Below are 15,606 nucleotides of genomic sequence, written 5' to 3' on the forward strand. Positions count from 1 at the left end.
CCATTGCCATGTCACATTCACATAGCCTCTGGAAAACTTGACTTTCACTTGTGAGAGAATGAGAGTGAAAAAGGTAAATAACATCTTGGTGTTATTATAAAAATAATTTTGATGTCACTGCCCTCCTGAAAGAGTCTCATGGACCACCTACCCCTGTCCCTAAGTGTCTCCAGACCATGTGTTGAGAACTGCTGAGCTAGAAGTATAAGCATTTGTTCTAAAGGTTAAGAATGCCTGAAAGCAAAACTTCCTTGGAAAAGAATATAGCCTATGTGATAATTCTGTACTTAGTTATTTCTAATCAGATTTTAGTTTTTCTTTCTTTCTTTTTTTAATGGTCTTAGTTGCAGCACATGGGGTCTTTTGTTGCGGTGTGCAGGCTTCTCTCTAGTTGTGGCACATGGGCTCCGGAGCACATGGGCTCTGTAGTGTGGAACTTGGGCTCTCTATTTGTGGCGTACAGGCTTAGTTGCCCCGCAGCATGTGGGATCTTCGTTCCCCGACCAGGGATCGAACCAGCGTCCCCTACATTGCAAGATGGATTCTTAACCACTGGACCACCAGGGAAGTCCCAGATTTTAGTTTTTCTTGACCAAATCTGTAGAGTTTAAATTTCCTTTTAAGAATGTTAATACTGTTGTTCTAATCCTTCCTACATGAACAATACTGGACCTGAAAATGGAAAGAAACATCATGATAATATTTCTTTTAATAACATGCTTAACTGTTGCCCACCTATAAGGAACTGAAGTACCAAGCAGTATTGAGAGTATTAGACCTCCAAGTGTTATTTTGTGACTTTAATTAATTAATGTTGTTTTGTCACTTAAGTGGAATGCTGAAATATAAAATGAAGTGTTCAATTAAATTAATTTTGGGAGAGTGATGGTGACATTGTATTTTCATACAATATGTGAATTTTGTATTCTTGCCAATTCTTGAGCTTTTCTTGGGAAAAAATATACTTGTCTTGAATATTGGGGATGCTGATAAGCATCACTGAAAATTAGTGGTGTTTGAAGCTATCAGACTAACTTTCATCACCTCACCATCAATGACTTTTTATAGTAGTCTCAAAAATACTCTTAGAACAATTGGAATTGGGTGGAGTATAAGTTTATAGTTGAAAATTCACTGGGTGTAAGAACAAATAAAAAAGCTTGCTTTTGCCCATGCGTTGGATTGCATTCGTGCAGTTCAGTAGCCAAAAACTTTGATCAAGAGACACAGCTAGTAACTTAAAACCTTCATTACTCTTTGTCCTCAGCCTTCTTTCTGAGCCTCTCTCTTCTTTCTTGCCCTCTTGTCCTTCACCTCTCCCACTTTCAAAAACCCTCTTTCTTGTGTATCATATTTATATTGGTGTGGTTGTTTTGTTTGGTGTTTGCTTAGGGTACTCCTCAGCCCCTGTTTGTTAGTTGCAACTTTTCCTAACTCATAACAGTTTAATTTGTTTGCTCAGTGTTAGAAAACTGCCTAGCCTTGTCCTGGGAAATGAAATTTTAGTTTGATCTTTACAGTGTTTGCTTTATATTCTTGATTTTTAAAAAAATATGACTCTTGATCCTATACTTCAATGACAAAATATGTGTTGAAATACATTAGTAGTTATATAAGAAGTTTTTGCATTCATTGACTCATAAAACAGTATGTATCTCAAAGAATCAGAGTGAGATCGTCTTTTTTTTCACCAAAGATCTGTGCTGAGTCATGTTTTAAGGTAAAATTATGTTGCGTGATAAAGCTGAGGTACTTTTATTCGGATTGGAGACTAAATGTCTGTTTAATTTACTCAGTGAAATGTAATGCTGTTTATGGAATTTAGCCATCTTGGGTAAGGTAGAGATAAATATTTTTGAGACACTTTGAAACCATTAAAGAAAGGAAGTTTTGGAGAAAATTGAAGCAGTTCTCATTTGTCCCTTTATTGATCTTTTTCTTGGTGTTATTTTAGAAACCCAAAGTTATATTATGTGTATAGCTTGATTGAATGTACATGTTAGGTACACAGTAATTCTCTCAACAATGAGTTGGCTTATATGAAATACAGCAGAGCAGATTTACTTATGCTTATATCTCTTCAACTCTGAGAAATTCTGTGTGAATAATTATGAATTTTGAGTCATGCTTAATCGACAAGTTTGAGAAGAGGAGACTTGAAGGTTGGGTAAAAGGAAAAGTTGGCAATTTGGATAGCAGAACTGTGGTAGAAAATTTTGAAATGCAGCCTTAGAAAAGCTCAAACAGTAAGGCAGAGTAAATCTGAGCCCTAGGATTGATCCATTTCTTCTGTTAAGGAGGTATGGTAGGAAGGGAGAGGAAGCCAAAATTATTTTATAGGGCGACAGAGTCTGAATAGTACACAGTTGACCTTTGAACAATGTGGGTTTGAACAGTGTGGGTCCACTTATACATGGATTTTTTTCAATAGTAAATACTACAGTACTATACAATATAAGGTTGGTTGAATCCAAGGATCTGGAACCACAGACACAGGTGAACTGAAATATGTATATGGAGGGCCGACTATAGGTTATACATGGATTTTTGACTGCATGGAGGGTCAGTGCCCCTAACTCCTGTGTTTTTCAAGGGTCAACTCTACTTTGCTTAATTCTGAGTAGCTCCAAAATGAAGTTAATAGTTAAGAGTAGAAGTAAGGCTCTGTAACTTTAAATATTAGGGAGAGTGTTTGAGAAATACTTGCTCAGTTATAGTTAATACTTGGATTAAATAAATGTGGTCTAAATCTTTTTCCAATTCAAGTTTTTCTTTGTAGTCCCAGAATAATATTTTTAAGTTATGTAAGTTTCAGGTGTGCAGCATTATAATTTGACATCTCTACAGGCATACCTTGTTTCATTGTGCTTTGCTTTATTGTGCTTCACACATTTTTTTTTTTTTTTTTTTTTACAAATTGAAAGTTTGTGGCAACCCTACAATGAGCAAGTCTTCAATGTCATTTTTCCAACAGAATCTGCTCACACCTTGTCTCTGTGTCACATTTTGGTAATCTTCACAGTATTTCAAACTTTTCCATCATTATTATATTTGTTATGGTGATCTGTGATCAGTGATCTTTGATGTTACTACTATGACTCACTGAAGGGTCAGATGATGGTTAGCATTTTTAGCCATAAAGTGTTTTTAAGGTATTAAGGTATGTACATGGTATTTTTAGACAATGCTACTGTACACTTAATAGACTACAGTATAGTGTAAACATAACTTTTGTATGCACCAGGAAACCAAAAAATTCGTGTGACTTTATTTCGGTATTCTCTTTATTGTGGTGGTCTGGAACTGAACCCAAAATATCCCCTAAATATGCCTGTACACACTACAACGTGATCATCAGCACATTTCTAGTTACCATCCATCACCATACAGCTGACGCCCTTTACCCATTTCACCCATTCCCCCCAACTCCCTTTCCCTTTGGTAAACACTAATCTGATCTCTGTATCTATGAGTTTGTTTTTGTTTTATTTTGTTTGTTCATTTGTTTTTTTACGTTCCACACATGAGTGAAATTTTACGGTATTTGTCTTTCTTTGCTTAACTTATGTCACTTAACATAAAACTTTCAGGGTCCATCCATGTTGTCGCAAACGGCAGGATTGGATTTAATTCTTTTTTGTGGTGGGGTAATTTTCCTTTGTGTATATGTACCTCATTTTCTTTATCCATTCACGCACCCATGGACACTTAGGTTATTTCCATATCTTGGCCATTGTAAATAATGCTGCAATAAACGTAGGGGTTCATATATCTTTTCAAATTGTTTTTGTGTTCTTCAGATAATACCTAGAAGGAGAATAGCTGGGTCAGATGGTAGTTCTATTCTTAATTTTTTGAGGAATCTCTATACTGTTTTCCATGGTGGCTGCACCAATTTTCAGTCCCACCAACAGTGTACAAGGGTTTCCTTTTCTCCACATCTTCTCCAATATTTATAATTTTTTTCTTTTTGCTAATAGCCATTCTGACAGGTGTGAGGTGATCTCTCATTGTGGTTTTGATTTGCATTTCCCTCATAATTAGTGATGTTGAACATCTTTTCATGTACCTTTTGGCCATCTGTATGTCTTCTTTAGAAAAATGTCTATTCATTAAAAAATGTCCATTTTTTAATCACCTTGTTTGTTTTTGAGTTGTATGGGTTCTTTATATATTTTGGATAATAATCTCTTATTGGATTTGCAAATATCTTCTCCCATTCAGTAGGTTGCCTTTTCGTTTTGATGATGGTTTCCTTCACTGTGCAGAAACTTTTTAGTTTGATGTAGTCCCATTTGTTCATTTTTGCTTTTGTTTCCCTTGCTTTTGGAATTAGATCCACAAAAATATCTCTAAGACTCATATAAATGAAGTTACCTCCTATGTTTTCTTCTAGGTGTTTTATGGTTTCAGGTCTTACATTCAGGTCTTTAATCCATTTTGAGTTAATTTTTGTGTGTGGTGTGAGATAGTGGTCTAGTTTGATTCTTTTGGCTGTAGCTGTCCAGTCTTCCCAGCACCATTTATTGAAGAGACTATTCTTTCTCCACGTATGTTCTTTGCTCCTATGTTGTCAATTAATTGCCCATATATTTGTGGTTTTATTTCTGGACTCTCAGTTCTGTTCCATTGATCTGTGTGTCTGTTTTTGTGTGAGTTCCATACTGTTTTGATTACTGTAGCTTTGTAGTGTACAGTTGACCCTTGAACATTATGGAGGTTAGGGTTGCCACTCTCTATGCAGTTGCAAATTCATGTATAACTTATAGTTGTCCCTTGTATACACAGTTCCTCCATATCCATGGTTCTGCATCCTTGGATTAAACCAACCTCAGATTGTGTAGTACTCTATCTAGTATTTATTATTGAAAAAAATCCTTGGGTAAGTGCAGTTCAAACATGTGCTTTTTTTTTTTTTTTTTAATTAATTAATTTATTTATTTATTTTGGCTGTGTTGGGTCTTCGTTTCTGTGCGAGGGCTTTCTTTAGTTGTGGCAAGTGGGGGCCACTCTTCATCGCGGTGCGCGGGCCTCTCACTATCGCGGCCTCCCTTGTTGCGGAGCACAGGCTCCAGACGCGCAGGCTCAGCAGTTGTGGCTCACAGGCCTAGTTGCTCCGCGGCATGTGGGATCTTCCCAGACCAGGGCTCGAACCCGTGTCCCCTGCATTAGCAGGCAGATTCTTAACCACTGCGCCACCAGGGAAGCCCCAAACATGTGCTTTTTAAAGGTTTGCTGTAGTTTGAAATCAGGGAGCATGATAACCTCCAGCTTTGTTCTTCTTTCTCAAGATTGTTTTGGCTATTTGGTGTCTTTTGTGGTTCCATACAAATTTTAAGATTGTTTGTTTTAATCATGTGAAATATGCCATTGGAATTTTCATAGGGATTGCACTGAATCTATAGATTGCTTTGGGTAGTATAGACATTCTAACAGTATAAATTCTTTCAGTCCATAAGCATGAAATATCTTTCCATTCATTTGTGTCTTCTTCGATTTCTTTCGTCAGTGTCTTGAAGTTTTCAGTGTATAGGTCTTTCACCTCCTTGGTTAAATTTATTGCTAGGTATTTTATTCTTTTTTATGTAGTGGTAAATGGGATTTTCTTAATTTCTCTTTCTGATAGTTCATTCTTAGTGTATAGAAAAACCACAGACTTAAGTATATTGATTTTGTATCCTGTGACTTTACTGAATTCATTTATTGGTTTGAACAGGTTTTATTTGTGGCATCATTAGAACTTTGTATGTATAGTATCATGTCATCTGCATATAGTGACAGTTTTACTTCATTCTTTCTGATTTGGATCACTTTTATTAATTTTTCTTGCCTAATTGCTACGGCTAGGATTTCCAGTAGTGTGTTGAATAGAAGTGGTGAGAGTGGGTATCCTCTTATTCTTGATCATCATTGAGTATGATGTTAGCTGTGGCTTTGTCATATATGGCCTTTATTAGGTTGAGGTATGTTCACTCCATACCCACTTGGTTGAGAATTTTTATGATAAATGGATGTTGAATTTTGTCAAATGCTTTTTCTGCATCTATTGAGATGATCATGTGATTTTTATCCTTCATTTTGTTAATATATGGTATCATGTTGATTGATTTGCGGATGTTGAACATTCTTGCATCCTTGGAATAAATCCCACTTGATCATGGTGTATGATTCTTTTAATGTCTTGCTTGATTTGGTTTGCTCATATTTTGTTGAGGGTTTTTACATCTTTGTTCATCAAGGATGTTGGCCTGTAATTTCCTTTTATGGTGTCCTTGTCTGGTTTTGGTATCAGGGTAATGCTGGCTTCATAAGATGTGTTTGGAAGGTTTTCTTCCTCTTTAATTTTTTGGAAGAGTTTGAGAAGGAGTTTGACAAGGATTGGTATTCTTTGAATGTTTTATATAATTTGCCAGTGAAGCCATCTGATCCTAGACTTCTGTTTGTTGGGAGCTTTTGATTACAGTTTCAGTCTCCTTACTAGTAATTGTTCTACTCAAATTTTCTATTTCTTCATGATTCAGTCTTGGAAGCTTGGATGTTTCTAGGAATTTTCCATTTTTTCTAGGTTGTCTAATTTGTTGGCGTATAATTGTTCATAGTAATCCCTTATGATATTTTGTATTTCTGTGGTATCAGTTGTAATTTCTCCTCTTTCATTCTGATTTTATTTGTTTGAGTCCCCTCTTTTTCTTTTTTTTGGGGGGTTAGTCTAGCTAAAGATTTGTCAATTTTGGTTATCTTTTCAAAGAACTAGCTCTTAGTTTCATTGATCTTTTCTGTTGTTTTTTAAATGTCCATTTCATTTATTTCTGCTCAGATCTTTATTATTTCCTTTCTTCGAATGTGGAGCTTCATTTATTCTTTTTATGTTTCCTTTATGTGTAAATTTAGATTATTTATTTTGGATTTGTCTCGTTTCTTGAGGTAGGCCTATATTGCTATGGTCTTTCTTCTTTGAACCGCTTTTGCTGCATCTCATGGATTTTGGTACGTTGTATCTCTGCTTTCATTTGTGTCTAGGTATTTTTTTGATTTCTTTAGTGACCTATTGGTTGTTTGGTAGCATGTTGTTTGATTTCCACGTTTCTGTGGTTTTTACTATTTTCTTTTTGTGATTGATATTTAGTTTCATAGTATTGTGGCCAGAGAATATGCTTGATATGATTTCAGCCTTTCTGAATTTATATTGAGACTTTTTTTGTGACCTAATATATGATCTATCCTGGAGAATGTTTCATGTGCACTTGAGAAGAATGTATATTTTGGTGCTTTTGGATGGAATGTTCTATATGTTAAGTCCACGTGATCTAATGTGTGATTTAAGTTTGATGTTTTCTTTTTGATTTTTTTTCTGGATGATCTATCCATTGATGTAAGTAGGGTGTTAAAGTCCTCTGTTATTATTGTTTTGCTTTCAATTTCTCCCTTTAAGTCTGTTAATATTTGTGTTGTATATCTTAGTGCTCCTCTACTGGATGCATATACATTTATAAATGTTATATCTTCTTGCTGGATTGACACCTTCATCATTATGTTTGCCCTTCTTTGTCTTTTAATATAGTCTTTGTTTTAAAGTCTGTTTTGTCTGATATGAGTATAGCTACTCCACCTTTCTTTTTATTTACATTTGCATTGAAATTTTTTCCATTCCTTCACTTTCAGTCTGTGTGAGTCCTTTCTCCTGAAGTAAGTCTTGTGTAGGCAGCATACAGATGGATCTGGTTTTTTTTTTTTTTTTTTAATTCAAACAGTCCCTCACTGTCTTTTTCTTGGCTATTTTAGTCCATTTGAAGTAGTTATTGATAAGTATGTACTTGTCATTTTGTTAATTGTTTTCTGGTTGTTTTTGTAGTTCCTCTCTGTTCCTTTCTTCTCTTTCCCTCTTCCTTTGTGTTTTGGTGGTTTTCTTCAGTGTTATATTTAAAATTCTTTCCATTTTCTTTTGTGTATTTACTGTAAGTTTTTTTCCCTGTGGTTACTGTGAGGTTCATATATAACATCCTATGTAAGTAGTAGCCTGTTTTAAGCTGGTAGCAAATTAAATTTGAACACATTCCAAAGCTTTATCTTTTTACTACTCCAGCCCCCTGCCCCAATGTTTTATACTTTTGATGACACATTTTACTTCTTTATTTTATGCATCCCTTAACTAACTATTGGAATTTAATTTAAATTTACTACTTCTTGTCTTTAAACCATCATGTTTGCTTTATAAGTGATTGATCCACTACCTTTATTATATATTTACCTTTTCCAGAAAGATTTTTTACTTGCATATGTTTTCTTATTATTAATTAGTACTTTTTCTTTTCAGCTTAAGAAATCTCTTAAATATTTCTTGTAGGGCCAGTTTTGTGGTGATGAACTCTTAAAAGCTTTTGTTTATCTGGGAAATTCTTGATCCCTTCTTCAATTCTGAATGATAAATTTGCTAGGTGGAGAATTCTTTGTTGGGAGTTTTTTTCCTTTTAGCACTTTGAATAGGTTATGCCACTCACTCCCGGCCTGTAAAGTTTCTGCTGAAAAATGTGTTGAGAGTCTTATGGAGTTTACTTTGTATGTAACAAGTTGGTTTTCTCTCACTGCTTTTAGGATCCTCTCTTTATCCTTAACTTATACCATTTTAATTATAATGTGTCTTGGTGTATGTCTATTTGGGTTAATCTTTTTTGGAACTCTCTGGGATTCCTGGACCTGGATATTTGTTTCCTTCCCCAGATTAGAGAAATTTTTGGCCATATTTCTTCAGATAGTTTTTCTGCCCCTTTTCTCTCTCTTCTTCTTCTGAGATCCATATAACGCAAATGTTATTTTGCTTGATGCTGTCTCAATGGTTTCTTAAATTAATTTCACTTTTTAAAATTCTCCTTTTCATTTTGCTTCTCTGTCTGGATGAGTTCAGTTGTTTTGTCTTGCAGCTCACTGATTCATTACTTCATCCAGTCTACTGTTGAACTCCTCTAGTATATTTTTCAGTTGAAATATTTCAATTGAAATATTTACCAACCTCTTTGGTACTTTCCTATATTTCAGTCCCTGTTGAAGCTCTCACTGTGTTCATCCATTCTCCTCCTGAGTTCGGTGAACATCTTTATGACCAAGAAGCAACAAACTAAAGAGTGGAAATGGGTTATTAAGAGATTGCTAAATTAAGAGCATAAAAGTTAGCACTTTCAGTGGAATAGAGGGGGGAAAGAGCATTGTAGAAATATTTTTTAAAACTTAGTAGCTGAGAGCTGTTGGTAAGTCTTAATTGCATCTCTAGGCTCTTGATGTATATAGCATACTAAAATCAGTATTTCAGAGTTGAATAAATGTTAAGAGTCTCTCATCCACTATTTCTAAGCCTTTTATCTGTTTTTACTCATAATGGGGGTAGATATGACTCAAATATGATATGAGTGGCTCTAGTAAGAGAGGCTTATGCTAAGATAATGATTCTCAGTGGCAGGGGGAAGTGTGTGTGTGTGTGTGTGTGTGTGTGTGTGTGTGTGTGTGGTGATGTGTACACATGGGGGTGTATGAGAATCTATATTTTGGGGGAGGGGACCATGTACACAATTTGAACTTGTCTCCTTCCCCTACCCCTATCATGATTATATTATCTTACCTTCCTATCTTCAGCTGTTCTGCTGCCTTTTTCATACTCACATTTTAGAAAAACTGGTCTTATCTAAACTACTAATATAGGTAAACTGAAGTCTGTTTGAGAGGTTGAATAGTTAGTATTAAGCCAAACTAAGAACCTAGTTATCCTGGCTTCTAGTTCAATGTTTTGTTTTGCCCATGCAATAATTATTATGCAAAATGATAAAATAAACAACAGAGTGAAATTATGTTTTCCATACTCTTTATTTTAAAAAGGATGGGAAGGTTTTAGTATATTTTAGAAAGTTTTTTTCCGTTCTAAAATCATTACACAAAACAAAACAAAAAATACTTGTAAGTAAAACTGAGACATTTAAGATGGAAGTTGTTCATTTCCTCATAACAAATAAATAGATACAATGTTAAGATAAAATGACCCCCTATTATATGTTAGTTTATTGGGAGTCTGTTAGTTTTAAAAATAAAATACAGGTGATTTCTGTGTATTTAGACTTTATATTTGGAGTTTGTATTATTTTGTGTTGTTGCATAATGACTTATTTAGTAATTAGTGACATAGAATAAGAGACTTTATTATCTCCCAATTTCTATTCGTCGTGAGTCCAGGCATAGCTTAGCTTTGTCCTTTGTTGAGGGTCTTTCCAGGCTTAAATCAAGGTGTAAGCTTGGACTGAAATCTTTTCTGAGCCTCTGAGTCCTTTTCCGAGCTCACTGGTTATTTCTAGAATTCAGTTCCTCATGGCTGTGTGATGAGGCTCTCAGTTCCTAGGGCCTGCCCACCATTCCCTGGCATGTGGCCCTCTTCCACAACATAGTAGTTTGTGTCTTTAAGGTCAACAGGAGAACTACTCTGCTGCTTTGATTATCTCTGACTTCTAGACTTGCTTTTTAAACATCTTACCTGATTAAGTCATGCCCAACAGAATAATCTCCCTTTTGATTAATTTAACCTCCACTAACAGGGATCTTAATTTTGTTACCTTTGCCGTATAACATAATCTAATGACAAGAGTGAAGTCTGGGAATCTTGCCCACACTTGGGGGGAAAGGATTATATGGGTTGTGTACACCAGAGGATGGCAGTCTTGGGGGTTGAACTTAGCATTATGCCTACCACAGGGTTAAGAAAGAGTGCAGTAATTCCTTTGTTCAATAAAAATAAGATCTTTCCTATGTGCCAAGCATTTCTGTACGCCATGGAAATACAAGGCTCAAGGGCACAGTTCCTTTCTATAGTGAGGTTGGTGGAGACCAACAATGAAGCACTGTTTATAATGTACTTCAGTAATGCAGGTTCAGTAGAAGTGTAACCAGGCTACTCTGTGAACATGAAGGAGAAGGTATAGGGAGGGAGGAGGCTGGGTCAGGAGTTTATTGTTTGTATGGAAAAAATAAAAATACTGCTGCAGTTCTTAAAGCTACAAAATTATTAAAAAATTGTTTATTGTTATTCTTTTCCTCCAGATGGTATACCTCAAGTTTACTATTTTGGCCCTTGTGGGAAATACAACGCTATGGTGCTGGAACTACTGGGACCTAGTTTGGAAGATTTGTTTGATTTGTGTGACAGAACATTTTCTCTTAAAACAGTTCTCATGATAGCTATCCAACTGGTAAGTAAAGCAGGATGTTTTGAAGCTGTTTGAACAATTTTGTGGTTCGTTTGGTCACTAATTTACACTGAAAGTTTAAAGTTTTGTGACATTATCTTCCACAGCATTTGACCTAATAAAAATGTCTGCTTTTCATATCATTGTCCTTTTAGGATGACTGTAACTTAAAGTAACTGAATCAGGTGTATTTTATTTGTATGAAAAAATTAATATCTTACTACTTTAAGGTCAGAATGCTCAGTTTGAGAATTAAGTTGTTTCCAGCACTCTTTTCATGTCGAAAATGAATACTTAGAGAAGAGAACCCTCAGAAACATGGGTTTTTAATCTTGGTAATAAATTAAAATGGTCTAGAAAAAGAAGAAATAAACTAATGAGAAAGTCATATAAATCATTTAAATTTCAGGGAGCCTATGGGGAAGTAACTTAGAGGATAATTTTAAGACAGTTTTGAAATAAATGCCAATAAGTGTATGCTGCAGAAGTCTTAAAATTGTTTTTATCTGTTGACTCATTACTTCTACTTCTATAGATTTATCCAATGGAAGTATTCAGATGTACTTAAAGCCTTTTGTGCAAAGACGTCTATAATAAAGTGGGAAACAACCCGAATGCACAGAAATAACAGTGTTAGTTGGATAAATTATTAATAGCCATAAAATAATATGCAGCCACTAAAAAGTATATATTAAAAGAATGTTTCATGACCTGGAAAATGCTCATAATATATTGTTAATGAGAAGTATAGGTCATAGAATAGTATATGTTATATGATCCAAAATTTGTTAACAAACTAAAATGGCTTGAGTGACTGTGTTCACTTACATTGTATTATCAACCATGAATATCATTAAATGAAGCACTTTTATTTTTTGTAATGTTGTATTTTCTGACAGTTTATACAATGAACATTATTTGAGAATGTGTAAAGCAATGAATAAAAATGTCTTATATTATTATTAGAGTTGAATTCCAAAGTTTTCTAGTCTCAAGATCTTTTTAAATGTTTAATACCTAAGGAAAAAAGTAAACAAGTTATAAAAAAGATAACAAAGTGCTCTGTTAATTCTTTTTATTTAACAGTTTAGATTCTTTAAGTTTCTTTAGTGTAATTGTAAAACTTTCTCCATTATTGAACTGATAAGGAAGAATAAATTGCAACTTTGTGAATATATCTGTTTATATTTTTGAGTTCAAGATTTTGTACTAGTAAAGCTTTTTAATTCTATAAGGTAGCATCATCTGAAAGTGTTGATTGAATCAGGCTTCCTGATAAGAAAGGAATTCATAAAATTCAAGTACTTTCCTTTATAAGTGACCAAAATAGTAAAAAGCAAAGATATTTAATCATAATTGGACATATATTTAAGAAACTATAGAGTGATATCATGTTGCTTTTAAAGGGTTGAAACAATTTCTGATTTTTTCTTCTTAATGTTGTTTTCATTGTAAAAATTGTCTTGCCTCTATCATACTATTTTATGCTAGTCAAAGCCTAAAATAAAATGTATCTTTTTTTTTTCTGAATCAAGATTTCTCGCATGGAGTATGTCCATTCAAAGAACTTGATATACAGAGATGTAAAGCCTGAGAACTTCTTAATAGGACGACCAGGAAACAAAACCCAGCAAGTTATTCATATTATAGATTTTGGTTTGGCAAAGGAATATATTGATCCAGAGACAAAGAAACACATACCATACAGAGAACATAAGAGCCTTACAGGAACAGCTAGATACATGAGCATAAACACACATTTAGGAAAAGGTATGTGTACCTTTTGTAAGTATGGAAGTTTGAACTCAGTACGCTAATAGTGTGGGTTTTTATTTGTTATTATGGTTCAGTTTTTGCAGGTTACAATCGCTTGTATTGTAATTTTTATTTTACACATCTAACTAGAGTTTACTTTCATTTACATTTAATAAGTCTTTTAAAGTAAGTGGCTTTAAAATAAATGAATGACAGATATCCTTATAGTCACTATATCTTTTTTATTTTACTTGAAATGTTCAACTTTGATACACTTAGGGTGATCCATTTGATTATTTCTGTTAAAGAATGTGATAGAGTACTTAATTTTAACTGAATTTAATGTATGTAAAGATTTTTGATTGAGACTATAACTCTTTGATACAGCTGGCCAGGGTGGTAGCCACCTGCCTAATACATTGAATACTGAGAATACATATCTTACAGGTACTGTTTACTTTGTACTAGCTATTATTCAACCTTTTTAAGAGGGTTCCTTATTTGTAAAAAGGGTAAAATATCAACTGCACAGGGTTTCTTATAGCTTTTTTTTTTTCCTGGTCCAGGATCCAATCCAGGATCACATATTTCACCTAATCATCCTATCTCTTTAGTTTCCTTTCATCTGGGACAGTTCCTTGCCTTCTTTATGGTTAATGAACTTAATATTTTTGTAGAGTATGGGTTGTTTTGTAGCATGTCCTGTGTTTGAAGCTGTCTGATATTTCTTAATGTTTATATTTGGGTATCCAGTTTTAGCACAAGTATCATAGAAGTGATGTGTTCTCAGTGCATCATGTCAGAAGGCACATGTCACTTGGTTCCAAGTAGCTTTGATCACTTGCTTAGGGTAGTGACTGCTAAGTTTCTCCACTTAAAAGTTTCTTATTTTCCCTTTGTAGTTAGAAAATATTTTCTAAGTCAGTTTTTGAGATTATGTAAATGTGTTGTTTCTCATCAAATTTTTACCCACTAGATTTAATATCAATTGATGATTTTCTAACTCCATCGTTCCTTATGAATTTACTAGTTTCATTCTAGTGTAGGCAAAAGCTTTCCCTTATTTATTAACTTACATCAGTATGGACTCATGGACTCATGGATTCTTAATTGGATGTATTATAGTCCATTACTATCATTATTTATTTTGATGCTCAGATTGTCCCAGATTTGGCTACTGGTTGCTCCATCAAGCTGGTTCGGCTGTTCCTTTGGCATGTTCTCATGATTCTTTGAAAACTTCTCTCTTTTCTTGTGCAACAAGTTGTTCCAGGCTCATCTTACAGTTTCTTGGCTCTAGCCCAGATACAACATTTTTCTAAGAAGCCCTGGTTCCTTTTATTGGATAATGGTATGTAGAAACCAAGATTTTGGAACACTAGGTGTATTTATTGCTCCTAGTATGTTACTGTTTCTAAGGCCTTTCTGTAGCAGAACTAGGAAATGTGTATATGTCTGTGTGTGTGAACATACACATATATACTCATTTGTGTGTATATACAACACACATTTATGTACACGTACAAATATGCCTACACATGTGTATGCACTTATATGCATATATTAATATCTATCTATTAAAAACTATGAGTTTATACTGACACTTCTAATTTCAGTCTAACAGCACAAAGTAGGATCCCCTCCTTTTCATATTTGTAATTCCCTTCCCTTTTCTATATTTATATCTTCCTTTGCCAACATTGAGAAATCTGGCTACCACTACTCTAGTATATTTACTCATTTTTAGAAGCCTAGGATACTCAGATTGTAGTTTCAGAATTGGTAACTGATAACACTGTGTTAATGCAAGCTTACTAGAATTGCGATGTTTGTAATTCTTATTTTATTGAAGAGTCCTTTTTAAAATTGACTCAGGTAGGACTTCCATGGTGTTACAGTGGTTAGGAATCCACCTGCCAATGCAGGGGACAGAGGTTCGAGCCCTGGTCTGGGAAGATCCCACATGCCGCGGAGCAACTAAGCCCGTGCGCCACAGCTACTGAGCCTGCTCTCTAGAGCACACAAGCCACAACTACTGAGCCTGCGTGCCACAACTACTGAAGCCCACGCACCTAGAGCCCGTGCTCCACAGCAAGAGAAGCCACTGCAATGAGAAGCCCGTGCACCTCAATGAAGAGTAGCCCTCGCTTGCCGCAACTAGAGAAAGCCTGCGTACAGCAATGAAGACCCAACACAGCCAAAAATATAAATAAAGAAATAAAGAAATAAAATTGACTCAAGTAAAATATACATTGAGTACACAACGTTTGAGTGTATAACTTATGAGTATTAATAAATGTATACACCTATATAACCCACAAGTCTACCAAGATTTAGAACAGTATTCATCACTCCTTAGACTTCCCTCTTGCTGTTCCTCGGTCAGTCTACAAAAGCAACTGTCGATCTGATTTCTATCACCATAGGTTAGTTTTGCTGACTCTAATTCTTATAAATGAAATCATATGACTTCTTTTGTTCAGTCTAATATGTATGAGATTCATCTAAGTTGATTAGGGTTTGTTCCTATGCAACGGAGTAGTATTCCATTACATAAATATGAATATACCACAAATTGTTTATCCATCCTAACGTTGATGAGCATTTTGATTATTAACAGTATTTTGCTATT

The 15,606-nt window shown here is 34.6% G+C and overlaps 1 protein-coding gene across 6 annotated transcripts in view; it reads left to right on the plus strand.

Annotated features, from left to right (window-relative positions):
- Positions 1–15,606, plus strand: part of CSNK1G3 (casein kinase 1 gamma 3) — a 132,876-nt gene that overhangs the window by 70,890 nt on the left and 46,380 nt on the right. For all 6 annotated transcript variants that reach the window (XM_059916959.1, XM_059916962.1, XM_059916961.1 and 3 more), the window contains exons 5-6: positions 11,074–11,222; positions 12,755–12,989. In XM_059916959.1, the coding sequence (XP_059772942.1) occupies positions 11,074–11,222; positions 12,755–12,989 (384 nt within the window). The remainder of the gene's footprint in view (positions 1–11,073; positions 11,223–12,754; positions 12,990–15,606) is intronic.

This window comes from Balaenoptera ricei, chromosome 3 (assembly GCF_028023285.1).
Source record: "Balaenoptera ricei isolate mBalRic1 chromosome 3, mBalRic1.hap2, whole genome shotgun sequence".
Taxonomy (NCBI): Eukaryota; Metazoa; Chordata; class Mammalia; order Artiodactyla; family Balaenopteridae; genus Balaenoptera; species Balaenoptera ricei.